The sequence below is a fragment of the Pleurodeles waltl genome, unplaced genomic scaffold (genome assembly GCF_031143425.1).
Source record: "Pleurodeles waltl isolate 20211129_DDA unplaced genomic scaffold, aPleWal1.hap1.20221129 scaffold_292, whole genome shotgun sequence".
Classification (NCBI taxonomy): Eukaryota; Metazoa; Chordata; class Amphibia; order Caudata; family Salamandridae; genus Pleurodeles; species Pleurodeles waltl.
In genome coordinates this window covers 45,170-73,002 of record NW_027149998.1, presented here as the reverse complement: position 1 = coordinate 73,002, position 27,833 = coordinate 45,170, and the positions used below count along the sequence as shown (strand labels likewise).

The window sequence follows — 27,833 nt, the reverse complement described above, 5'->3', positions numbered from 1 at the left end:
GTGCTGAGTGAGAGGTCTCCAGGGTGGCATAAGACATGCTGCATCCCTTAGAGACCTTCCTTGGCATCAGGGCCCTTGGTACTAGAAGTACCAGTTACAAGGGACTTATCTGGATGCCAGGGTCTGCCAATTGTGGATACAAAAGTACAGGTTAGGGAAAGAACACTGGTGCTGGGGCCTGGTTAGCAGGCCTCAGCACACTTTCAATTGTAAACATAGCATCAGCAAAGGCAAAAAGTCAGGGGGCAACCATGCCAAGGAGGCATTTCCTTACAATTTGTTTAACCACTACGCATGATTAACACAAGGAATTCTCACTGGCTCACACAGCCTGCGTTACCTTCAAAAACTGATCATGTACACTCAGAATAATCAAGTTACACCACTACAAGCTCTCAATTTTGGATGACTACAGTGTAATCTGTATTAGAAATTTGTTATAATATAACAGACACTTGTGAAAACATAAGGTATTTAGCATCGCTACAAAACAACTGAATTTGCGATTTACCTTTTCTGGAATCTTCTGTTTTCTGTACAGCTGGAGTTTTACTCACTTCTGGGCCCTTCTCAACATTATTTGCTTTCGGATTTACTAAAACAAATCATAAGTAGTGTCAAAACAGTCCAACAAAATGGCAATAAACAGATCTTATTTTGTGCAGGCAGAAGGACATACCTTTGATAGCTTGCTTAGGTTGACTGAAATCTGGCTTCAATGATTTCTCTGGCAGCTTTTCTGAAACAGAAGTAATGAAACTGCATTTAACAAAATCAAGATGTTACGGGTTTTTAAAGAGCTAGAGCTCAGCAGTAACCGCTAAGGTGCTTTAAAATAAAATAAAAAACTGAATTCAGGGAGTACTTCCAAACCAAAACATGTATATTTTTTGCCAAGGTAAGGAATTTGAAAACTACGATGAACAAACTTGACAATACCAAGTGTTGTACACTCCTCAGCTCTAAATTAAACTATATCTCAGATATAAATTGCAGGATACTGGCTCTGTATATACTATATCAAAATGATAGTGTATAGAGTCCAGGGATTCCCCAAAAGCTTAACAGAGGCTAAACTAGTTATTACTAATGCAGTCTTTTCTGGTAGTGTGGGAGAGCAGTTAGCTTTATCAGAGGTGTAGGAAGTTGGCTCTGTATGCACTATTTCAAAGTAAGGAATAGTATGCACAGAGTCCAAGGGTTCCCCTTAGAGGTAAGATAGTGGCAAAAAGAGAATTCTAATGCTCTATTTTGTGGTAGTGTGGTCGAGCAGTAGGCTTATTAGAGGAGTAGTGTAAAGAAATGGCTCCCTGTTGCAGTTACCCCCCACTTTTTGCCTGATACTGATGCTGACTTGACTGAGAAGTGTGCTGGGACCCTGCTAACCAGGCCCCAGCACCAGTGTTCTTTCACCTAAAATGTACCATTGTATCCACAATTGGCAGACCCTGGCATCCAGATAAGTCCCTTGTAACTGGTACTTCTAGTACCAAGGGCCCTGATGCCAAGGAAGGTCTCTAAGGGCTGCAGCATGTCTTATGCCACCCTGGAGACCTCTCACTCAGCACAGACACACTGCTTGCCAGCTTGTGTGTGCTAGTGAGGACAAAACGAGTAAGTCGACATGGCACTCCCCTCAGGGTGCCATGCCAGCCTCTCACTGCCTATGCAGTATAGGTAAGACACCCCTCTAGCAGGCCTTACAGCCCTAAGGCAGGGTGCACTATACCATAGGTGAGGGTACCAGTGCATGAGCACTGTACCCCTACAGTGTCTAAGCAAAACCTTAGACATTGTAAGTGCAGGGTAGCCATAAGAGTATATGGTCTGGGAGTCTGTCAAACACTAACTCCACAGCACCATAATGGCTACACTGAAAACTGGGAAGTTTGGTATCAAACTTCTCAGCACAATAAATGCACACTGATGCCAGTGTATATTTTATTGCAAAATACACCCCAGAGGGCACCTTAGAGGTGCCCCCTGAAACTTAACCGACTATCTGTGTAGGCTGACTAGTTCCAGCAGCCTGCCACACTAGAGACATGTTGCTGGCCCCATGGGGAGAGTGCCTTTGTCACTCTGAGGCCAGTAACAAAGCCTGCACTGGGTGGAGATGCTAACACCTCCCCCAGGCAGGAGCTGTAACACCTGGCGGTGAGCCTCAAAGGCTCACCCCTTTGTCACAGCACCGCAGGACACTCCAGCTAGTGGAGTTGCCCGCCCCCTCCGGCCCCGGCCCCCACTTTTGGCGGCAAGGCCGGAGAAAATAATGAGAATAACAAGGAGGAGTCACTGGCCAGTCAGGACAGCCCCTAAGGTGTCCTGAGCTGAGGTGACTAACTTTTAGAAATCCTCCATCTTGCAGATGGAGGATTCCCCCAATAGGGTTAGGATTGTGACCCTCTCCCCTTGGGAGGAGGCACAAAGAGGGTGTACCCACCCTCAGGGCTAGTAGCCATTGGCTACTAACCCCCCAGACCTAAACACGCCCTTAAATTTAGTATTTAAGGGCTACCCTGAACCCTAGAAATGAAAATGTCACTTACCCAGTGTACATCTGTTCGTGGCATCAGTCGCAGTAGATTCGCATGTTCTGCAATAGCTCGCCATCTGGTGTTGGGCCGGAGTGTTACAAGTTGTTTTTCTTCGAAGAAGTCTTTCGAGTCACGGGACCGAGTGACTCCTCCTTTTGTCTCCATTGCGCATGGGCGCCGACTCCATCTTCGATTGTTTTTCCCCCGCAGAGGGTGAGGTAGGAGTTGAATTGTAGTAATAGTGCCCATGCAATGGAGTGACTAAGTATGCACCTATTTAAGGTTGAGATGATACATATATAAATAATTGAAGGTAACTTCCAAACTGCTACAGGCTCCCGGGGAGGCGGGTGGGCACATGCGAATCTACTGCGACTGATGCCACGAACAGATGTACACTGGGTAAGTGACATTTTCAGTTCGATGGCATCTGTCGCTGTAGATACGCATGTTCTGCATAGACTAGTAAGCAGTTGTAGGAAGTTGGCTCTGTATGTGCTATTTCAAAGTAAGGAATAGCATGCACAGAGTCCAAGGGTTCCCCTTAGAGGTAAAATAGTGGTAAAAATAGATAATACTAATGCTCTATTTTGTGGTAGTGTGGTCGAGCAGTAGGCTTATCCAAGGAGTAGTGTTAAGCATTTGTTGTACATACACATAGACAATAAATGAGGTACACACACTCAGAGACAAATCCAGCCAATAGGTTTTTATATAGAAAAATATCTTTTCTTAGTTTATTTTAAGAACCACAGGTTCAAATTCTACATGTAATATCTCATTCGAAAGGTATTGCAGGTAAGTACTTTAGGAACTTCAAATCATCAAAATTGCATGTATACTTTTCAAGTTATTGACAAATAGCTGTTTTAAAAGTGGACACTTAGTGCAATTTTCACAGTTCCTAGGGGAGGTAAGTATTTGTTAGGTTTACCAGGTAAGTAAGACACTTACAGGGTTCAGTTCTTGGTCCAAGGTAGCCCACCGTTGGGGGTTCAGAGCAACCCCAAAGTCACCACACCAGCAGCTCAGGGCCGGTCAGGTGCAGAGTTCAAAGTGGTGCCCAAAACGCATAGGCTAGAATGGAGAGAAGGGGGTGCCCCGGTTCCGGTCTGCTTGCAGGTAAGTACCCGCGTCTTCGGAGGGCAGACCAGGGGGGTTTTGTAGGGCACCGGGGGGGACACAAGTCCACACAGAAATTTCACCCTCAGCAGCGCGGGGGCGGCCGGGTGCAGTGTAGAAACAAGCGTCGGGTTTGTAATGGAAGTCAATGGGAGATCTAGGGATCTCTTCAGCGCTGCAGGCAGGCAAGGGGGGGGTTCCTCGGGGAAACCTCCACTTGGGCAAGGGAGAGGGACTCCTGGGGGTCACTCCTCCAGTGAAAGTCCGGTCCTTCAGGTCCTGGGGGCTGCGGGTGCAGGGTCTCTCCCAGGTGTCGGGACTTAGGATTCAAAGAGTCGCGGTCAGGGGAAGCCTCGGGATTCCCTCTGCAGGCGGCGCTGTGGGGGCTCAGGGGGGACAGGTTTTTGTACTCACAGTCTTAGAGTAGTCCTGGGGTCCCTCCTGAGGTGTTGGATCGCCACCAGCCGAGTCGGGGTCGCCGGGTGCAGTGTTGCAAGTCTCACGCCTTTTGCGGGGAGTTTGCAGGGTTCTTTAAAGCTGCTGGAAACAAAGTTGCAGCCTTTCTTGGAGCAGGTCCGCTGTCCTCGGGAGTTTCTTGTCTTTTCGAAGCAGGGGCAGTCCTCAGAGGATGTCGAGGTCGCTGGTCCCTTTGGAAGGCGTCGCTGGAGCAGGATCTTTGGAAGGCAGGAGACAGGCCGGTGAGTTTCTGGAGCCAAGGCAGTTGTCGTCTTCTGGTCTTCCTCTGCAGGGGTTTTTCAGCTAGGCAGTCCTTCTTCTTGTAGTTGCAGGAATCTAATTTTCTAGGGTTCAGGGTAGCCCTTAAATACTAAATTTAAGGGCGTGTTTAGGTCTGGGGGGTTAGTAGCCAATGGCTACTAGCCCTGAGGGTGGGTACACCCTCTTTGTGCCTCCTCCCAAGGGGAGGGGGTCACAATCCTAACCCTATTGGGGGAATCCTCCATCTGCAAGATGGAGGATTTCTAAAAGTCAGAGTCACCTCAGCTCAGGACACCTTAGGGGCTGTCCTGACTGGCCAGTGACTCCTCCTTGTTGCTTTCTTTGTTCCCTCCAGCCTTGCCGCCAAAAGTGGGGGCCGTGGCCGGAGGGGGCGGGCAACTCCACTAAGCTGGAGTGCCCTGCTGGGCTGTGACAAAGGGGTGAGCCTTTGAGGCTCACCGCCAGGTGTCACAGCTCCTGCCTGGGGGAGGTGTTAGCATCTCCACCCAGTGCAGGCTTTGTTACTGGCCTCAGAGTGACAAAGGCACTCTCCCCATGGGGCCAGCAACATGTCTCTGGTGTGGCAGGCTGCGGGAACTAGTCAGCCTACACAGACAGTTGGTTAAGTTTCAGGGGGCACCTCTAAGGTGCCCTCTGTGGTGTATTTTACAATAAAATGTACACTGGCATCAGTGTGCATTTATTGTGCTGAGAAGTTTGATACCAAACTTCCCAGTTTTCAGTGTAGCCATTATGGTGCTGTGGAGTTCGTGTTTGACAGACTCCCAGACCATATACTCTTATGGCTACCCTGCACTTACAATGTCTAAGGTTTTGTTTAGACACTGTAGGGGTACCATGCTCATGCACTGGTACCCTCACCTATGGTATAGTGCACCCTGCCTTAGGGCTGTAAGGCCTGCTAGAGGGGTGTCTTACCTATACTGCATAGGCAGTGAGAGGCTGGCATGGCACCCTGAGGGGAGTGCCATGTCGACTTATTCGTTTTGTCCTCACTAGCACACACAAGCTGGCAAGCAGTGTGTCTGTGCTGAGTGAGAGGTCTCCAGGGTGGCATAAGACATGCTGCATCCCTTAGAGACCTTCCTTGGCATCAGGGCCCTTGGTACTAGAAGTACCAGTTACAAGGGACTTATCTGGATGCCAGGGTCTGCCAATTGTGGATACAAAAGTACAGGTTAGGGAAAGAACACTGGTGCTGGGGCCTGGTTAGCAGGCCTCAGCACACTTTCAATTGTAAACATAGCATCAGCAAAGGCAAAAAGTCAGGGGGCAACCATGCCAAGGAGGCATTTCCTTACACAACCCCCCCCCAAACGAAAGAGGATGAGACTAACCTTTCCCAAGAGAGTCTTCATTTTCTAAGTGGAAGAACCTGGAAAGGCCATCTGCATTGGCATGGGCAGTCCCAGGTCTGTGTTCCACTATAAAGTCCATTCCCTGTAGGGAGATGGACCACCTCAACAGTTTAGGATTTTCACCTTTCATTTGCATCAGCCATTTGAGAGGTCTGTGGTCAGTTTGAACTAGGAAGTGAGTCCCAAAGAGGTATGGTCTCAGCTTCTTCAGGGACCAAACCACAGCAAAGGCCTCCCTCTCAATGGCACTCCAACGCTGCTCCCTGGGGAGTAACCTCCTGCTAATGAAAGCAACAGGCTGGTCAAGGCCATCATCATTTGTTTGGGACAAAACTGCCCCTATCCCATGTTCAGAGGCATCAGTCTGCACAATGAACTGCTTAGAATAATCTGGAGCTTTGAGAACTGGTGCTGAGCACATTGCCTGTTTCAGGGTGTCAAAGGCCTGTTGGCAGTCCACAGTCCAGTTTACTTTCTTGGGCATTTTCTTGGAGGTGAGCTCAGTGAGGGCTGTCACAATGGATCCATATCCCTTCACAAACCTCCTGTAGTACCCAGTCAAGCCAAGGAATGCCCTGACTTGAGTCTGGGTTTTTGGAGCTACCCAGTCCAGAATGGTCTGGATCTTGGGTTGGAGTGGCTGAACTTGGCCTCCACCTACAAGGTGGCCCAAGTAAACCACAGTTCCCTGCCCTATCTGGCATTTGGATGCCTTGATAGAGAGGCCTGCAGATTGCAGAGCCTTCAAAACCTTCCTCAGGTGGACCAGGTGATCCTGCCAGGTGGAGCTAAAGACAGCAATATCATCAAGATAAGCTGTGCTAAAGGACTCCAAGCCAGCAAGGACTTGATTCACCAACCTTTGGAAGGTGGCAGGGGCATTCTTTAAACCAAAGGGCATAACAGTAAACTGATAATGCCCATCAGGTGTGGAGAATGCTGTCTTTTCTTTTGCTCCAGGTGCCATTTTTATTTGCCAGTACCCTGCTGTTAAGTCAAAGGTACTTAGAAATTTGGCAGCACCTAATTTATCAATGAGCTCATCAGCTCTTGGAATTGGATGGGCATCTGTCTTGGTGACAGAGTTGAGCCCTCTGTAGTCCACACAAAACCTCATCTCTTTCTTTCCATCTTTGGTGTGAGGTTTGGGGACTAAGACCACTGGGCTAGCCCAGGGGCTGTCAGAGCGCTCAATCACTCCCAATTCCAGCATCTTGTGGACTTCCATCTTGATGCTTTCCTTAACATGGTCAGACTGTCTGAAGATTTTGTTCTTGACAGGCATGCTGTCTCCTGTGTCCACATCATGGGTACACAGGTGTGTCTGACCAGGGGTTAGGGAGAAAAGCTCAGGAAACTGTTGTAGGACTCTCCTACAATCAGCCTGCTGTTGGCCAGAGAGGGTGTCTGAGTAGATCACTCCATCTACTGTGCCATCTTTTGGGTCTGACGACAGAAGATCAGGGAGAGGTTCACTCTCTGCCTCCTGATCCTCATCTGTTACCATCAACAGATTCACATCAGCCCTGTCATGGAAGAGCTTAAGGCGGTTCACATGGATTACCCTCTTGGGGCTCCTGCTTGTGCCCAGGTCCACCAGGTAGGTGACCTGACTCTTCCTCTCTAGCACTGGGTAAGGGCCACTCCATTTGTCCTGGAGTGCCCTGGGAGCCACCGGCTCCAGAACCCAGACTTTCTGCCCTGGTTGGAACTCAACCAGTGCAGCCTTTTGGTCATACCAAAACTTCTGGAGTTGTTGGCTGGCCTCAAGGTTTTTGGTTGCCTTTTCCATGTACTCTGCCATTCTAGAGCGAAGGCCAAGTACATAGTCCACTATGTCCTGTTTAGGCTCATGGAGAGGTCTCTCCCAGCCTTCTTTAACAAGGGCAAGTGGTCCCCTTACAGGATGACCAAACAGAAGTTCAAAGGGTGAGAACCCTACTCCCTTCTGTGGTACCTCCCTGTAAGCGAAAAGCAGACATGGCAGGAGGACATCCCATCTCCTTTTGAGTTTTTCTGGGAGCCCCATGATCATGCCCTTTAATGTCTTGTTGAATCTCTCAACTAAGCCATTAGTTTGTGGATGGTATGGTGTAGTGAATTTATAAGTCACTCCACACTCATTCCACATGTGCTTTAGGTATGCTGACATGAAGTTGGTACCTCTGTCAGACACCACCTCCTTAGGGAAACCCACTCTGGTAAAGATACCAATGAGGGCCTTGGCTACTGCAGGGGCAGTAGTCGACCTAAGGGGAATAGCTTCAGGATACCTGGTAGCATGATCCACTACTACCAGGATATACATATTTCCTGAGGCTGTGGGAGGTTCTAGTGGACCAACTATGTCCACACCCACTCTTTCAAAGGGCACCCCCACCACTGGGAGTGGAATGAGGGGGGCCTTTGGATGCCCACCTGTCTTACCACTGGCTTGACAGGTGGGGCAGGAGAGGCAAAACTCCTTAACCATGTTGGACATATTGGGCCAGTAGAAGTGGTTGACTAACCTCTCCCACGTCTTGGTTTGTCCCAAATGTCCAGCAAGGGGAATGTCATGGGCCAATGTTAGGATGAACTCTCTGAACAGCTGAGGCACTACCACTCTCCTAGTGGCACCAGGTTTGGGGTCTCTGGCCTCAGTGTACAGGAGCCCATCTTCCCAATAGACCCTATGTGTTCCATTTTTCTTGCCTTTGGACTCTTCAGCAGCTTGCTGCCTAAGGCCTTCAAGAGAGGGACAGGTTTCTTGTCCCTTACACAGCTCCTCCCTTGAGGGTCCCCCTGGGCCTAAGAGCTCAACCTGATAAGGTTCAAGCTCCAAAGGCTCAGTTCCCTCAGAGGGCAGAACTTCTTCCTGAGAAGAGAGGTTCCCTTTCTTTTGCTGTGTTGCAGTTGGTTTCCCAACTGACTTTCCTGTTCTCTTGGTAGGCTGGGCCATTTTTCCAGACTCCAGCTCTACTTTTTCACCCTGTGCCTTGTATTGTGCTCTTGTTTTCACACACACCAGTTCAGGGATACCCAGCATTGCTGCATGGGTTTTTAGCTCTACCTCAGCCCATGCTGAGGACTCCAGGTCATTTCCAAGCAGACAGTCCACTGGGATATTTGAGGAGACCACCACCTGCTTCAGGCCATTGACCCCTCCCCATTCTAAAGTAACCATTGCCATGGGATGTACTTTTCTCTGATTGTCAGCGTTGGTGACTGTGTAAGTTTTTCCAGTCAGGTATTGGCCAGGGGAAACCAGTTTCTCTGTCACCATGGTGACACTGGCACCTGTATCCCTCAGGCCCTCTATTCTAGTCCCATTAATTAAGAGTTGCTGTCTGTATTTTTGCATGTTAGGCGGCCAGACAGCTAGTGTGGCTAAATCCACCCCACCCTCAGAAACTAGAGTAGCTTCAGTGTGGACCCTGATTTGCTCTGGGCACACTGTTGATCCCACTTGGAGACTAGCCATACCAGTGTTACCTGGATGGGAGTTTGGAGTGGAACCTTTCTTGGGACAGGCCTTGTCTCCAGTTTGGTGTCCATGCTGTTTACAGCTATGACACCAGGCCTTTTTGGGATCAAAGTTTTTACCCTTGTACCCATTGTTTTGTGAAGAGGCTCTGGGCCCACCCTCCTGTGCAGGTTTTTGGGGGCCTGTGGAAGACTCTTTACTATTTTTAGTTTTGGTTGTCTCATCACCCTTCTGCTGGGGAGTCTTCGTGACCCCTTTCTTTTGGTCACCCCCTGTTGAAGTCTTGGACACCCTTGTCTTGACCCAATGGTCCGCCTTCTTTCCCAATTCTTGGGGAGAAATTGGTCCTAGGTCTACCAGATGCTGATGCAGTTTATCATTGAAACAATTACTTAACAGGTGTTCTTTCACAAATAAATTGTACAGCCCATCATAATTACTTACACCACTGCCTTGAATCCAACCATCTAGTGTTTTCACTGAGTAGTCAACAAAGTCAACCCAGGTCTGGCTCGAGGATTTTTGAGCCCCCCTGAACCTAATCCTGTACTCCTCAGTGGAGAATCCAAAGCCCTCAATCAGGGTACCCTTCATGAGGTCATAAGATTCTGCATCTTGTCCAGAGAGTGTGAGGAGTCTATCCCTACACTTTCCTGTGAACATTTCCCAAAGGAGAGCACCCCAGTGAGATCTGTTCACTTTTCTGGTTACACAAGCCCTCTCAAAAGCTGTGAACCATTTGGTGATGTCATCACCATCTTCATATTTAGTTACAATCCCTTTGGGGATTTTCAACATGTCAGGAGAATCTCTGACCCTATTTATGTTGCTGCCACCATTGATGGGTCCTAGGCCCATCTCTTGTCTTTCCCTCTCTATGGCTAGGATCTGTCTTTCCAAAGCCAATCTTTTGGCCATCCTGGCTAACTGGATGTCCTCTTCACTGGAGTTATCCTCAGTGATTTCAGAGTTGTTGGTCCCTCCTGTGAGGGAACCAGCATCTCTGACTATTATTTGTGGAGTCAGGGCTTGAGAAGCCCTGCTCTCCCTAAGTAGGACTGGAGGGGGGGAATTTCCCTCCAAGTCACTATCTTCATCCTCTGAGTGGCCATCCTCAGAGGGGTTGGCCTTTTCAAACTCTGCCAAAAGCTCCTGGAGCTGTACTTTGGTAGGTTTGGGGCCCATTGCTATTTTCTTTAGTTTACAGAGTGACCTTAGCTCTCTCATCTGTAGATGGAGGTAAGGTGTGGTGTCGAGTTCCACCACATTCACATCTGTGCTAGACATTATGCTTCTAAAAGTTGGAATACTTTTTAAGAAACTAAAACTGGTTCTAGAATCTAATTCAAACTTTTACAAACTTTTAAACTCTAAAAGAAATGCTAAACAGGATCTAACACAAGGCCCTAGCAGGTCTTTTAAGAATTTAGAAAACTTTTCAAATTGCAAAAATCAATTTCTAATGACAATTTTGGAATTTGTCGTGTGATCAGGTATTGGCTGAGTAGTCCAGCAAATGCAAAGTCTTGTACCCCACCGCTGATCCACCAATGTAGGAAGTTGGCTCTGTATGTGCTATTTCAAAGTAAGGAATAGCATGCACAGAGTCCAAGGGTTCCCCTTAGAGGTAAAATAGTGGTAAAAATAGATAATACTAATGCTCTATTTTGTGGTAGTGTGGTCGAGCAGTAGGCTTATCCAAGGAGTAGTGTTAAGCATTTGTTGTACATACACATAGACAATAAATGAGGTACACACACTCAGAGACAAATCCAGCCAATAGGTTTTTATATAGAAAAATATCTTTTCTTAGTTTATTTTAAGAACCACAGGTTCAAATTCTACATGTAATATCTCATTCGAAAGGTATTGCAGGTAAGTACTTTAGGAACTTCAAATCATCAAAATTGCATGTATACTTTTCAAGTTATTGACAAATAGCTGTTTTAAAAGTGGACACTTAGTGCAATTTTCACAGTTCCTAGGGGAGGTAAGTATTTGTTAGGTTTACCAGGTAAGTAAGACACTTACAGGGTTCAGTTCTTGGTCCAAGGTAGCCCACCGTTGGGGGTTCAGAGCAACCCCAAAGTCACCACACCAGCAGCTCAGGGCCGGTCAGGTGCAGAGTTCAAAGTGGTGCCCAAAACGCATAGGCTAGAATGGAGAGAAGGGGGTGCCCCGGTTCCGGTCTGCTTGCAGGTAAGTACCCGCGTCTTCGGAGGGCAGACCAGGGGGGTTTTGTAGGGCACCGGGGGGGACACAAGTCCACACAGAAATTTCACCCTCAGCAGCGCGGGGGCGGCCGGGTGCAGTGTAGAAACAAGCGTCGGGTTTGTAATGGAAGTCAATGGGAGATCTAGGGATCTCTTCAGCGCTGCAGGCAGGCAAGGGGGGGGTTCCTCGGGGAAACCTCCACTTGGGCAAGGGAGAGGGACTCCTGGGGGTCACTCCTCCAGTGAAAGTCCGGTCCTTCAGGTCCTGGGGGCTGCGGGTGCAGGGTCTCTCCCAGGTGTCGGGACTTAGGATTCAAAGAGTCGCGGTCAGGGGAAGCCTCGGGATTCCCTCTGCAGGCGGCGCTGTGGGGGCTCAGGGGGGACAGGTTTTTGTACTCACAGTCTTAGAGTAGTCCTGGGGTCCCTCCTGAGGTGTTGGATCGCCACCAGCCGAGTCGGGGTCGCCGGGTGCAGTGTTGCAAGTCTCACGCCTTTTGCGGGGAGTTTGCAGGGTTCTTTAAAGCTGCTGGAAACAAAGTTGCAGCCTTTCTTGGAGCAGGTCCGCTGTCCTCGGGAGTTTCTTGTCTTTTCGAAGCAGGGGCAGTCCTCAGAGGATGTCGAGGTCGCTGGTCCCTTTGGAAGGCGTCGCTGGAGCAGGATCTTTGGAAGGCAGGAGACAGGCCGGTGAGTTTCTGGAGCCAAGGCAGTTGTCGTCTTCTGGTCTTCCTCTGCAGGGGTTTTTCAGCTAGGCAGTCCTTCTTCTTGTAGTTGCAGGAATCTAATTTTCTAGGGTTCAGGGTAGCCCTTAAATACTAAATTTAAGGGCGTGTTTAGGTCTGGGGGGTTAGTAGCCAATGGCTACTAGCCCTGAGGGTGGGTACACCCTCTTTGTGCCTCCTCCCAAGGGGAGGGGGTCACAATCCTAACCCTATTGGGGGAATCCTCCATCTGCAAGATGGAGGATTTCTAAAAGTCAGAGTCACCTCAGCTCAGGACACCTTAGGGGCTGTCCTGACTGGCCAGTGACTCCTCCTTGTTGCTTTCTTTGTTCCCTCCAGCCTTGCCGCCAAAAGTGGGGGCCGTGGCCGGAGGGGGCGGGCAACTCCACTAAGCTGGAGTGCCCTGCTGGGCTGTGACAAAGGGGTGAGCCTTTGAGGCTCACCGCCAGGTGTCACAGCTCCTGCCTGGGGGAGGTGTTAGCATCTCCACCCAGTGCAGGCTTTGTTACTGGCCTCAGAGTGACAAAGGCACTCTCCCCATGGGGCCAGCAACATGTCTCTGGTGTGGCAGGCTGCGGGAACTAGTCAGCCTACACAGACAGTTGGTTAAGTTTCAGGGGGCACCTCTAAGGTGCCCTCTGTGGTGTATTTTACAATAAAATGTACACTGGCATCAGTGTGCATTTATTGTGCTGAGAAGTTTGATACCAAACTTCCCAGTTTTCAGTGTAGCCATTATGGTGCTGTGGAGTTCGTGTTTGACAGACTCCCAGACCATATACTCTTATGGCTACCCTGCACTTACAATGTCTAAGGTTTTGTTTAGACACTGTAGGGGTACCATGCTCATGCACTGGTACCCTCACCTATGGTATAGTGCACCCTGCCTTAGGGCTGTAAGGCCTGCTAGAGGGGTGTCTTACCTATACTGCATAGGCAGTGAGAGGCTGGCATGGCACCCTGAGGGGAGTGCCATGTCGACTTATTCGTTTTGTCCTCACTAGCACACACAAGCTGGCAAGCAGTGTGTCTGTGCTGAGTGAGAGGTCTCCAGGGTGGCATAAGACATGCTGCATCCCTTAGAGACCTTCCTTGGCATCAGGGCCCTTGGTACTAGAAGTACCAGTTACAAGGGACTTATCTGGATGCCAGGGTCTGCCAATTGTGGATACAAAAGTACAGGTTAGGGAAAGAACACTGGTGCTGGGGCCTGGTTAGCAGGCCTCAGCACACTTTCAATTGTAAACATAGCATCAGCAAAGGCAAAAAGTCAGGGGGCAACCATGCCAAGGAGGCATTTCCTTACAGCAGTTATCTCCCCAAAGCGGTGGATCAGCCTGTAGGAGTGGAAGTAGTTTGAAATAATGTTCTTAATACGGCTTGACCTACTGTGGCTTGTTGTGCGGATAACACGTCTACACAGTAGTGCTTGGTGAATGTGTGAGGCGTAGACCATGTGGCTGCCTTACATATTTCTTGCATTGGGATGTTTCCTAGAAAGGCCATGGTAGCACCTTTCTTTCTGGTTGAGTGTGCCCTTGGTGTAATGGGCAGCTGTCGTTTAGCTTTAAGGTAGCAGATTTGGATGCATTTAACTATCCATCTGGCTATACCTTGTTTTGATATTGGGTTTCCTGCATGAGGTTTTTGAAATGCAATAAATAGTTGTTTAGTCTTTCTGATGTTTTTTGTTCTGTCAATGTAATACATCAATGCTCTTTTGACATCTAATGTATGTAGTGCCCTTTCAGCTACGGTATCTGGCTGTGGAAAGAACACTGGAAGTTCCACTGTTTGATTTAGATGGAACGGTGAAATAACCTTTGGCAAAAATTTAGGATTGGTCCTTAGGACGACCTTATTCTTGTGTAGTTGTATAAAAGGTTCCTGTATTGTAAACGCCTGAATCTCGCTTACTCTTCTTAGGGAAGTAATGGCGATGAGAAATGCCACCTTCCAGGTTAGGAACTGTATGTCGCAGGAGTGCATGGGTTCAAAAGGTGGACCCATAAGTCTAGTTAGGACAACATTTAGGTTCCATGAAGGAACAGGTGGTGTTCTTGGTGGTATAATTCTCCTAAGGCCCTCCATGAATGCTTTAATGACTGGTATCTTATATAGGGAAGTTGAATAGGTAGTCTGCAGGTATGCAGATATTGCTGCAAGGTGTATTTTAATGGGAGAGAAAGCCAGGTTAGATTTTTGTAAGTGAAGCAAGTAACCCACTACATGTTCTGGAGTTGTGTGTAATGGTTGTATTTGATTAATATGGCAGTAGCAAACAAACCTCTTCCATTTACTTGCATAGCAGTGCCTGGTGGATGGCCTTCTGGCTTGTTTTATGACTTCCATACATTCTTGGGTAAGTTGTAAGTGCCCGAATTCTAGGATTTCAGGAGCCAGATTGCTAGATTCAGCGATGCTGGATCTGGGTGTCTGATCTTTTGGTTGTGCTGTGTCAACAGATCTGGCCTGTTGGGCAATTTGATGCAGGGTACCACTGATAGGTCTAGCAGGGTTGTGTACCAGGGTTGCCTTGCCCAAGTTGGTGCTATCAATATGAGTTTGAGTTTGCTTTGACTGAGTTTGTTTACCAGGTAAGGAAGGAGAGGGAGAGGAGGAAAAGCGTAAGCAAATATCCCTGACCAGTTCATCCATAGGGCATTGCCTTGGGATTGTTTGTGTGGGTATCTGGATGCGAAGTTTTGGCATTTTGCGTTCTCCCTTGTCGCAAACAAGTCTATCTGAGGTGTTCCCCAGAGTTTGAAATAAGTGTTCAGTATTTGGGGGTGAATTTCCCATTCGTGGACCTGTTGGTGATCTCGAGAGAGATTGTCTGCGAGTTGATTTTGTATCCCTGGTATAAACTGTGCAATTAGGCGAATTTGGTTGTGAATTGCCCAATGCCAAATTTTTTGTGCTAACAGGCTTAACTGCGTGGAGTGCGTCCCTCCCTGCTTGTTTAGATAATACATTGTTGTCATGTTGTCTGTTTTGACGAGAATGTATTTGTGAACTATTATTGGTTGGAAAGCTTTTAGTGCTTGAAAAACTGCAAGAAGTTCTAGGTGATTGATATGCAGTTTTGTTTGATGTACGTTCCATTGTCCTTGTATGCTGTGTTGATCGAGGTGTGCTCCCCACCCTGTCATGGAAGCATCTGTTGTTATTACGTATTGTGGCACTGGGTCTTGGAAAGGCCGCCCCTTGTTTAAATTTATGTTGTTCCACCACAGAAGCGAGAGGTAAGTTTGGCGGTCTATTAACACCAGATCTAGAAGGTGACCCTGTGCTTGAGACCACTGTGATGCTAGGCATTGTTGTAAGGGCCTCATGTGCAGTCTTGCGTTTGGGACAATGGCTATGCATGATGACATCATGCCTAGGAGTTGTAATACCATCTTTGCTTGTATCTTTTGTGTTGGATACATGCGTTGTATGATGGTGTTGAAATTTTGAATTCTTTGTGGACTTGGAGTGGCTACTCCTTTTGATGTGTCTATTATGGCTCCCAGGTATTGTTGTACCTTGCGTGGCAGAATTTTGGATTTTGTGAAATTGACGGTGAACCCTAGTTTGAAGAGGGTTTGTATGATATGATTTGTGTGATTTGAGCACTGTATGAACGAATGGGCCTTGATTAGCCAGTCGTCTAGATATGGGAACACATGTATTTGCTGCCTTCTGATGTGTGCAGCGACTACCGCTAGACATTTGGTAAAGACTCTTGGTGCGGTTGTTAATCCGAAAGGCAGTACCTTGAATTGGTAATGTATTCCTTTGAATACAAACCTTAGGTATTTCCTGTGCGATGGGTGTATTGGTATATGGAAATAAGCATCCTTGAGGTCTAAAGTTGCCATGTAGTCGTGCAGCTTTAGCAATGGCAATACTTCTTGTAGTGTGACCATGTGGAAGTGGTCTGATTTGATGAAAGTGTTGACTACTCTGAGGTCTAGGATTGGTCTCAGTGTTTTGTCCTTCTTTGGTATCAGAAAGTACAGTGAGTAAACTCCTGTGTTTATTTGTGTGTTTGGCACTAATTCGATTGCATTCTTTTGCAATAGTGCCTGCACTTCTATCTCTAGGAGATTGGAATGGTGTGTTGTTAAATTTTGTGCTTTTGGTGGTATGTTTGGAGGGAACTGTAGAAATTCTATGCAGTAACCATGTTGGATAATTGCTAGAACCCAAGTGTCTGTAGTGATTTTCTCCCATGCTCTGTAATAATGACCTATTCGTCCCCCCACTGGTGTTGTGTGGAGGGGGTGAGTGACATGTGAGTCACTGTTTAGTAGTAGGGGTTTTGGGGCTTTGGAATCTTCCTCTATTTCTAGGGAATTGCCCTCCTCTATATTGTCCCCGAAAACCTCCTCTATACTGTCCTTGGTAACTGGACGGTGTGGCTTGTGAGGTGCTGGCTTGTGTGCTTTGACCCCGAAACCCCCCTCGAAAGGGCGTTTTACGGAATGAGCTGTAATTCCCTCTGCTCTGCGGGGAGTAGAGTGCGCCCATGGCTTTGGCAGTGTCCGTATCTTTTTTGAGTTTCTCAATCGCTGTGTCCACTTCTGGACCGAACAGTTCTTTTTCATTAAAAGGCATATTGAGAACTGCTTGTTGAATCTCTGGTTTAAATCCAGACGTTCGGAGCCATGCATGCCTTCTGATAGTTACAGATGTATTAATTGTCCGTGCAGCTGTATCTGCAGCGTCCATGGAGGAGCGGATCTGGTTGTTGGAGATGGCTTGTCCCTCCTCAACCACTTGTTTTGCCCTATTTTGGAAGTCTTTGGGCAGATGTTCGATGAGATGTTGCATCTCGTCCCAGTGGGCTCTGTCATAGCGCGCAAGTAGTGCCTGGGAGTTCGCGATGCGCCACTGGTTTGCAGCTTGTGCTGCGACTCTCTTACCAGCTGCATCAAACTTGCGGCTTTCTTTATCTGGGGGTGGTGCATCTCCAGATGTGTGAGAGTTGGCCCTTTTCCTAGCTGCTCCTACAACAACAGAGTCTGGTGGCAGCTGTGTTGTGATGAAAGATGGGTCCGTAGGAGGCGCCTTGTACTTTTTTTCCACCCTTGGTGTGATTGCCCTACTTTTGACCGGGTCCTTAAATATGTCTTTTGCGTGCCGGAGCATACCAGGGAGCATAGGCAGGCTTTGGTAGGAGCTGTGGGTGGAGGAGAGTGTGTTGAACAAGAAATCATCCTCGACCTGTTCTGAGTGGAGGCTTACGTTGTGAAATTGTGCTGCTCTAGCCACCACCTGAGAGTACGCGGTGCTGTCTTCTGGTGGAGATGGTTTTGTAGGGTATGCCTCTGGGCTGTTATCTGACACTGGGGCGTCGTATAGGTCCCATGCGTCCTGGTCTTGGTCACCCTGGCTCATGGTGGTGTGAGCTGGGGAGTGTGATGGCGTTTGTGCTGGTGAAACGTTAATCACGGGCGGAGGAGAGGGTGGTGGTGTAACTCTTTTCACCACTTTTGGTTGTGGTGCTTGTTCCGTCTGGAACTCCAACCTTCTCTTTCTCCTAATGGGGGGAAGGGTGCTTATTTTTCCTGTCCCCTGCTGAATGAAGATACGCTTTTGCGTATGGTCCGCATCAGTTGCTTGTAGCTCTTCCTCAAACCTATGCTTCTGCATTTGGGAGGTTAGCGAGTGCTCTTCTGTATAAGAGCCTGAAGCTGGGTCGCTTGCAGTTTGTTTCGGCATCAAAACTTTGTCTGCGTGTTTTTTTCGGCTCCGAGGTGACTTTTTTCCTTTTCGGGGCCGAAACCTCTCGGCGTCGATCTGTTTCGGTGCCGCTGTCTCGGCGTCGAGCCGTGTCCACACCGGCATCTCGGTGTCGAGGCTTGTCTCCAGCACTTTCTCGGTCCCGAGAAGGCTGCGTGCCGGTGTCTCGACCGGAGTCGGACGATCTCGGCACTGTTTGGGCCTTTTTCGGTGCCGACGGTCGGTCACCGATTTTATGGGTTGAGCCATGGCCTGGTGGCAGTGGCGTCCCCTGGGCCTTGTAAATGTTTCTTTGTGTGGTTTTCGACGTCTTACTCACGGTTTGTGTATCGTCGAATCCTTCGGAGTCTGAGTCTTGGATCGAGAAGGTACCTTCCTCATCCTGTTCCTCGAACTCCCGTTGGGCTGTCGGTGCGGACGCCATTTGAAGTCTTCTGGCTCGACGGTCTCGGAGTGTTTTTCGGGACCGGAACGCACGACAGGCCTCGCAGGTGTCTTCGCTGTGCTCAGGTGACAGGCACAGGTTGCAGACCAAGTGTTGGTCTGTGTAGGGGTATTTATTGTGGCATTTGGGGCAGAAACGGAACGGGGTCCGTTCCATCGGCGTTCCTCAGCACGCGGTCGGGCCGACCAGGCCCCGACGGAGGATCGAAAAACTACCCCGAAGGGCACCGGAGCTCTTCGATCTTCGATGCGGTGTTGAATCTAAGTACGCCGATCCCGAACGCAACAATACCGACGAAAATCTTCCGAAATTAACTATTTTTTCTGTTCCGAAACTCGGAGCGACAGGAACACGTCCGAACCCGATGGCGGAAAAAAAACAATCGAAGATGGAGTCGACGCCCATGCGCAATGGAGACAAAAGGAGGAGTCACTCGGTCCCGTGACTCGAAAGACTTCTTCGAAGAAAAACAACTTGTAACACTCCGGCCCAACACCAGATGGCGAGCTATTGCAGAACATGCGTATCTACAGCGACAGATGCCATCGAACATATATTTTTCTATAACAAAACCTATTGGCTGGATTTGTCTCTGAGTGTGTGTACCTCATTTATTGTCTATGTGTATGTACAACAAATGCTTAACACTACTCCTTGGATAAGCCTACTGCTCGACCACACTACCATAAAATAGAGCATTAGTATTATCTATTTTTACCACTATTTTACCTCTAAGGGGAACCCTTGGACTCTGTGCATGCTATTCCTTACTTTGAAATAGCACATACAGAGCCAACTTCCTACATTGTTGGATCAGCGGTGGGGTACAAGACTTTGCATTTGCTGGACTACTCAGCCAATACCTGATCACACGACAAATTCCAAAATTGTCATTAGAAATTGATTTTTGCAATTTGAAAAGTTTTCTAAATTCTTAAAAGTCCTGCTAGGGCCTTGTGTTAGTCCCTGTTAGCATTTCTTTTAGAGTTTAAAAGTTTGTTAAAAGTTTGAATTAGATTCTAGAACCAGTTTTAGTTTCTTAAAAAGTATTCCAACTTTTAGAAGTATAATGTCTAGTACAGATGTGAATGTGGTGGAACTCGACACCACACCTTACCTCCATCTTAAGATGAGGGAGCTAAGGTCACTCTGTAAAATAAAGAAAACAACAATGGGCCCCAGACCTTCCAAACTACAGCTCCAGGAGCTGTTGGCAGAGTTTGCAAAGGCCAACCCCTCTGAGGATGGCAACACAGAGGATGAAGATAGTGACTTGGAGGGTGATTCCCCCCCACCAGTCCTATCTAGGGAGAACAGGGCTTCTCAAGCCCTGACTCCAAAAATAATAGTCAGAGATGCTGGTTCCCTCACAGGAGAGACCAGCACCTCTGAAATCACTGAGGATAACTCCAGTGAAGAGGACATCCAGTTAGCCAGGATGGCCAAAAGATTGGCTTTGGAAAGACAGATCCTAGCCATAGAGAGGGAAAGACAAGAGATGGGCCTAGGACCCATCAATGGTGGCAGCAACATAAATAGGGTCAGAGATTCTCCTGACATGTTGAAAATCCCCAAAGGGATTGTAACAAAATATGAAGATGGTGATGACATCACCAAATGGTTCACAGCTTTTGAGAGGGCTTGTGTAACCAGAAAAGTGAACAAATCTCACTGGGGTGCTCTCCTTTGGGAAATGTTCACAGGAAAGTGTAGGGATAGACTCCTCACACTCTCTGGAAAAGATGCAGAATCTTATGACCTCATGAAGGGTACCCTGATTGAGGGCTTTGGATTCTCCACTGAGGAGTATAGAATTAGATTCAGGGGGGCTCAAAAATCCACGAGCCAGACCTGGGTTGATTATGTTGACTACTCAGTGAAAACACTGGATGGTTGGGTAACTGGAAATGAAGTGTATGACTATGTTGGGCTTTATAATTTGTTTATGAAAGAACACATTTTAAGTAACTGCTTCAATGAAAAGTTGCATCAGTATCTGGTAGACCTAGGTCCAATTTCTCCCCAAGAATTGGGAAAGAAGGCAGACCACTGGGTCAAGACTAGGGTAACCAAAACTTCCACTGGGGGTGACCAAAAGAAAGGGGTTACAAAGCCTCCCCAGGAGAAAGTGGGTGACACTAGAAATAAAGAAAAAGAGTCCCCCGTAGGCCCCCAAAAACCAGACCAGATGGGTGGGCCCAGAGACACAACCCAAAACAAAGGTGGGTACCAGGGTAAGAGCTGGGATGCCACTAAGGCATGGTGCCATAACTGTAAACAGACAGGGCACCACACCAAGGACACTTCTTGTCCCAAAAACAAACCCCCTAGCAAAATCCCAGGGGTGACCAGTGTAGCCATTGGGGATGACTCCTCAGATGAGGAGGTCTTCATAGCCTTCAACTGGAAAAAGGGCCCAACAGGTGAGTTGGAGATTCCAGAGTGAAGTAGACACTTCCACCACCTACAGGTGAATGGAATCCCAGCCACTGCCCTGAGAGACACTTGTGCCAGTCACACTATTGTGCATGACAGGCTGGTGCTCTCAAACCAGTACATCCCAGGTGAGATGGCCAGAGTAAGAGTTAGCCCAGACAGGGTCACTAATAGGCCTGTGGCTCTTGTGCCCATAGAAGTGGGTGGAACTTTTAGCTGGAGAAGGGTGGTAGTCAGTACAGACCTCCCCCTTGATTGTCTCCTTGGAAATGACTACCCAGAGGTTAGTCAGAGCCTAAGAGAAGAACTGGTCCAGGGCCAGTCCTCTCCCAAGGATTCTGGAGTGCCTGCCTCTGCAGTAAATGCCAGTAGGCCCCAGAAGAAAAAGAAAAGGAAACAGAGTAGGAAAGGTGGACAACCTTTAGCCAAGGTTCCAGCAAGCCAAGGAGATTCTGCTCCAGTAGAGGAGAACTCCAAAAGTGGCTCTGATAAAGTCCAACCTGACCCACAAGAAGTCCTGGCTAGTCAGGCAACTGTTAAGCCTGAGTGGGTGGCTCCTCAGCTAACAGAAGAAAGAGTGGAAGAAGGGTGTTTACTACAAGATGTGGTAACCCCCCACTCGAATACAGCAGACAGGCACCCTGAACCCAAAGAAGCCTGTAACTTAGCCCCTTCCCTTGTAGGTGAAGAGCTAAAGGGGTGGTTCTGGGCACTGACAGCTGTCAGTGGCCTCTGCTGGGTGTTAGCCTTTATGGCTGCACTATCCTTGGCATGGTGGTCAGGCCCCATGCCAAATAGCAAGTTAGGCCCCCTGACCCTGTTGGTCATGGTGGGGTTACTCCAGCTCTGGGTAACCTCTTTGGGTAAGCTAGGGGTGACCCTGGCTAAGATAAGATTAGCAGAGGTAGATACCTCTATACCCAAAATAGAGAGAATGGGTGAAGACATAAAAAGCACAGAAAAGAGGCAGTTCAGACTAGGTCCTATCACTGTGGAAGTAGGTCAGTTCCCCAGAGGGAATGACCTGAACAGGAGGATGTAAGGCAGAGTAGGCCCTGCAACAAACCAGCCTATTTCCTCTACTCTTCCTCGCCTGACAGACTAGGAAGACTCTCCCAGCTTTGGCTGAGTCTCCTGGCCTGTGGGCTGGGGGGGGGGCTTGTGTAATGAAATGGCTCCCTGTTGCAGTTACCCCCCACTTTTTGCCTGATACTGATGCTGACTTGACTGAGAAGTGTGCTGGGACCCTGCTAACCAGGCCCCAGCACCAGTGTTCTTTCACCTAAAATGTACCATTGTACCCACAATTGGCAGACCCTGGCATCCAGATAAGTCCCTTGTAACTGGTACTTCTAGTACCAAGGGCCCTGATGCCAAGGAAGGTCTCTAAGGGCTGCAGCATGTCTTATGCCACCCTGGAGACCTCTCACTCAGCACAGACACACTGCTTGCCAGCTTGTGTGTGCTAGTGAGGACAAAACGAGTAAGTCGACATGGCACTCCCCTCAGGGTGCCATGCCAGCCTCTCACTGCCTATGCAGTATAGGTAAGACACCCCTCTAGCAGGCCTTACAGCCCTAAGGCAGGGTGCACTATACCATAGGTGAGGGTACCAGTGCATGAGCACTGTACCCCTACAGTGTCTAAGCAAAACCTTAGACATTGTAAGTGCAGGGTAGCCATAAGAGTATATGGTCTGGGAGTCTGTTTTACACGAACTCCACAGCACCATAATGGCTACACTGAAAACTGGGAAGTTTGGTATCAAACTTCTCAGCACAATAAATGCACACTGATGCCAGTGTATATTTTATTGCAAAATACACCCCAGAGGGCACCTTAGAGGTGCCCCCTGAAACTTAACCGACTGTCTGTGTAGGCTGACTAGTTCCAGCAGCCTGCCACACTAGAGACATGTTGCTGGCCCCATGGGGAGAGTGCCTTTGTCACTCTGAGGCCAGTAACAAAGCCTGCACTGGGTGGAGATGCTAACACCTCCCCCAGACAGGAGCTGTAACACCTGGCGGTGAGCCTCAAAGGCTCACCCCTTTGTCACAGCACCGCAGGACACTCCAGCTAGTGGAGTTGCCCGCCCCCTCCGGCCCCGGCCCCCACTTTTGGCGGCAAGGCCGGAGAAAATAATGAGAATAACAAGGAGGAGTCACTGGCCAGTCAGGACAGCCCCTAAGGTGTCCTGAGCTGAGGTGACTCTAACTTTTAGAAATCCTCCATCTTGCAGATGGAGGATTCCCCCAATAGGGTTAGGATTGTGACCCCCTCCCCTTGGGAGGAGGCACAAAGAGGGTGTACCCACCCTCAGGGCTAGTAGCCATTGGCTACTAACCCCCCAGACCTAAACACGCCCTTAAATTTAGTATTTAAGGGCTACCCTGAACCCTAGAAATGAAAATGTCACTTACCCAGTGTACATCTGTTCGTGGCATCAGTCGCAGTAGATTCGCATGTTCTGCAATAGCTCGCCATCTGGTGTTGGGCCGGAGTGTTACAAGTTGTTTTTCTTCGAAGAAGTCTTTCGAGTCACGGCACCGAGTGACTCCTCCTTTTGTCTCCATTGCGCATGGGCGTCTACTCCATCTTCGATTGTTTTTCCCCGCAGAGGGTGAGGTAGGAGTTGAATTGTAGTAATAGTGCCCATGCAATGGAGTGACTAAGTATGCACCTATTTAAGGTTGAGATGACACATATATAAATAATTGAAGGTAACTTCCAAACTGCTACAGGCTCCCGGGGAGGCGGGTGGGCACATGCGAATTTACTGCGACTGATGCCACGAACAGATGTACACTGGGTAAGTGACATTTTCAGTTCGATGGCATCTGTCGCTGTAGATACGCATGTTCTGCATAGACTAGTAAGCAGTTATTTCCCCAAAAGTGGTGGATCAGCCTGTAGGAGTGGAAGTAGTCTGAAATAATGTTCTTAATACAGCTTGACCTACTGTGGCTTGTTGTGCGGATAACACGTCTACACAGTAGTGCTTGGTGAATGTGTGAGGCGTAGACCATGTGGCTGCCTTACATATTTCTTGCATTGGGATGTTTCCTAGAAAGGCCATGGTAGCACCTTTCTTTCTGGTTGAGTGTGCCCTTGGTGTAATGGGCAGCTGTCGTTTAGCTTTAAGGTAGCAGATTTGGATGCATTTAACTATCCATCTGGCTATACCTTGTTTTGAAATTGGGTTTCCTGCATGAGGTTTTTGAAAGGCAATAAAGAGTTGTTTAGTCTTTCTGATGTTTTTTGTTCTGTGAATGTAATACATCAATGCTCTTTTGACATCTAATGTATGTAGTGCCCTTTCAGCTACGGTATCTGGCTGTGGAAAGAACACTGGAAGTTCCACTGTTTGATTTAGATGGAACGGTGAAATAACCTTTGGCAAAAATTTAGGATTGGTCCTTAGGACGACTTTATTTTTGTGTAGTTGTATAAAAGGTTCTGTAAAGAAATGGCTCCCTGTTGCAGTTACCCCCCACTTTTTGCCTGATACTGATGCTGACTTGACTGAGAAGAGTGCTGGGACCCTGCTAACCAGGCCCCAGCACCAGTGTTCCTTCACCTAAAATGTACCATTGTATCCACAATTGGCACACCCTGGCATTCAGATAAGTCCCTTGTAACTGGTACTTCTAGTACCAAGGGCCCTGATGCCAAGGAAGGTCTCTAAGGGCTGCAGCATGTCTTATGCCACCCTAGAGACCCCTCACTCAGCACAGACACACTGCTTCCAAGCCTGTGTGTGCTGGTGAGAACAAAATGAGTAAGTCGACATGGCACTCCCCTCAGGGTGCCATGCCAGCCTCTCACTGCCTATGCAGTATAGGTAAGACACCCCTCTAGCAGGCCTTACAGCCCTAAGGCAGGGTGCACTATACCATAGGTGAGGGTACCAGTGCATGAGCATGGTACCCCTACAGTGTCTAAACAAAACCTTAGACATTGTAAGTGCAGGGTAGCCATAAGAGTATATGGTCTGGGAGTCTGTCAAACACGAACTCCACAGCACCATAATGGCTACACTGAAAACTGGGAAGTTTGGTATCAAACTTCTCAGCACAATAAATGCACACTGATGCCAGTGTACATTTTATTGTAAAATACACCACAGAGGGCACCTTAGAGGTGCCCCCTGAAACTTAACCGACTATCTGTGTAGGCTGACTAGTTCCAGCAGCCTGCCACACTAGAGACATGTTGCTGGCCCCATGGGGAGAGTGCCTTTGTCACTCTGAGGCCAGTAACAAAGCCTGCACTGGGTGGAGATGCTAACACCTCCCCCAGGCAGGAGCTGTAACACCTGGCGGTGAGCCTCAAAGGCTCACCCCTTTGTCACAGCCCAGCAGGGCACTCCAGCTTAGTGGAGTTGCCCGCCCCCTCCGGCCACGGCCCCCACTTTTGGCGGCAAGGCTGGAGGGAACAAAGAAAGCAACAAGGAGGAGTCACTGGCCAGTCAGGACAGCCCCTAAGGTGTCCTGAGCTGAGGTGACTCTAACTTTTAGAAATCCTCCATCTTGCAGATGGAGGATTCCCCCAATAGGGTTAGGATTGTGACCCCCTCCCCTTGGGAGGAGGCACAAAGAGGGTGTACCCACCCTCAGGGCTAGTAGCCATTGGCTACTAACCCCCCAGACCTAAACACGCCCTTAAATTTAGTATTTAAGGGCTACCCTGAACCCTAGAAAATTAGATTCCTGCGACTACAAGAAGAAGGACTGCCTAGCTGAAAACCCCTGCAGAGGAAGACCAGAAGACGACAACTGCCTTGGCTCCAGAAACTCACCGGCCTGTCTCCTGCCTTCCAAAGATCCTGCTCCAGCGACGCCTTCCAAAGGGACCAGCGACCTCGACATCCTCTGAGGACTGCCCCTGCTTCGAAAAGACAAGAAACTCCCGAGGACAGCGGACCTGCTCCAAGAAAAGCTGCAACTTTGTTTCCAGCAGCTTTAAAGAACCCTGCAAGCTCCCCGCAAGAAGCGTGAGACTTGCAACACTGCACCCGGCGACCCCGACTCGGCTGGTGGAGATCCAACACCTCAGGAGGGACCCCAGGACTACTCTGATACTGTGAGTACCAAAACCTGTCCCCCCTGAGCCCCCACAGCGCCGCCTGCAGAGGGAATCCCGAGGCTTCCCCTGACCGCGACTCTTTGAACCTAAAGTCCCGACGCCTGGGAGAGACCCTGCACCCGCAGCCCCCAGGACCTGAAGGACCGGACTTTCACTGGAGAAGTGACCCCCAGGAGTCCCTCTCCCTTGCCCAAGTGGAGGTTTCCCCGAGGAATCCCCCCCTTGCCTGCCTGCAGCGCTGAAGAGATCCCGAGATCTCTCATAGACTAACATTGCGAACCCGACGCTTGTTTCTACACTGCACCCGGCCGCCCCCGCGCCGCTGAGGGTGAAATTTCTGTGTGGACCTGTGTCCCCCCCGGGGCCCTACAAAACCCCCCTGGTCTGCCCTCCGAAGACGCGGGTACTTACCTGCAAGCAGACCGGAACCGGGGCACCCCCTTCTCTCCATTCTAGCCTATGTGTTTTGGGCACCACTTTGAACTCTGCACCTGACCGGCCCTGAGCTGCTGGTGTGGTGACTTTGGGGTTGCTCTGAACCCCCAACGGTGGGCTACCTTGGACCAAGAACTAAGCCCTGTAAGTGTCTTACTTACCTGGTTAACCTAACAAATACTTACCTCCCCTAGGAACTGTCAAAATTGCACTAAGTGTCCACTTTTAAAACAGCTATTTGTGAATAACTTGAAAAGTATACATGCAATTTTGATGATTTGAAGTTCCTAAAGTACTTACCTGCAATACCTTTCGAATGAGATATTACATGTAGAATTTGAACCTGTGGTTCTTAAAATAAACTAAGAAAAGATATTTTTCTATAACAAAACCTATTGGCTGGATTTGTCTCTGAGTGTGTGTACCTCATTTATTGTCTATGTGTATGTACAACAAATGCTTAACACTACTCCTTGGATAAGCCTACTGCTCGACCACACTACCACAAAATAGAGCATTAGTATTATCTATTTTTACCACTATTTTACCTCTAAGGGGAACCCTTGGACTCTGTGCATGCTATTCCTTACTTTGAAATAGCACATACAGAGCCAACTTCCTACAGGTTCCTGTATTGTAAACGCCTGAATCTCGCTTACTCTTCTTAGGGAAGTAATGGCGATGAGAAATGCCACCTTCCAGGTTAGGAACTGTATGTCGCATGAGTGCATGGGTTCAAAAGGTGGACCCATAAGTCTAGTTAGGACAACATTTAGGTTCCATGAAGGAACAGGTAGTGTTCTTGGTGGTATAATTCTCCTAAGGCCCTCCATGAATGCTTTAATGACTGGTATCTTATATAGGGAAGTTGAATAGGTAGTCTGCAGGTATGCAGATATTGCTGCAAGGTGTATTTTAATGGAAGAGAAAGCTAGGTTAGATTTTTGTAGGTGAAGCAAGTAACCCACTACATGTTCTGGAGTTGTGTGTAATGGTTGTATTTGATTAATATAGCAGTAGCAAACAAACCTCTTCCATTTACTTGCATAGCAGTGCCTGGTGGATGGCCATCTGGCTTGTTTTATGACTTCCATACATTCTTGGGTAAGTTGTAAGTGCCCGAATTCTAGGATTTCAGGAGCCAGATTGCTAGATTCAGCGATGCTGGATCTGGGTGTCTGATCTTTTGGTTGTGCTGTGTCAACAGATCTGGCCTGTTGGGCAATTTGATGCAGGGTACCACTGATAGGTCTAGCAGCGTTGTGTACCAGGGTTGCCTTGCCCAAGTTGGTGCTATCAATATGAGTTTGAGTTTGCTTTGACTGAGTTTGTTTACCAGGTAAGGAAGGAGAGGGAGAGGAGGAAAAGCGTAAGCAAATATCCCTGACCAGTTCATCCATAGGGCATTGTCTTGGGATTGTTTGTGTGGGTATCTGGATGCGAAGTTTTGGCATTTTGCGTTCTCCCTTGTCGCAAACAAGTCTATCTGAGGTGTTCCCCAGAGTTTGAAATAAGTGTTCAGAATTTCGGGGTGAATTTCCCATTCGTG

At 48.5% G+C, this 27,833-nt stretch overlaps 1 protein-coding gene across 1 annotated transcript in view; it reads right to left on the bottom strand.

Annotated features, from left to right (window-relative positions):
* Positions 1-27,833, bottom strand: part of LOC138275587 (zinc finger protein 638-like) — a 156,252-nt gene that overhangs the window by 83,984 nt on the left and 44,435 nt on the right. The window contains exons 4-5 of the mRNA XM_069219131.1: positions 680-739; positions 512-595 (exon numbers count right to left, since the gene is read on the bottom strand). Of these exons, the coding sequence (XP_069075232.1) occupies positions 512-595; positions 680-739 (144 nt within the window). The remainder of the gene's footprint in view (positions 1-511; positions 596-679; positions 740-27,833) is intronic.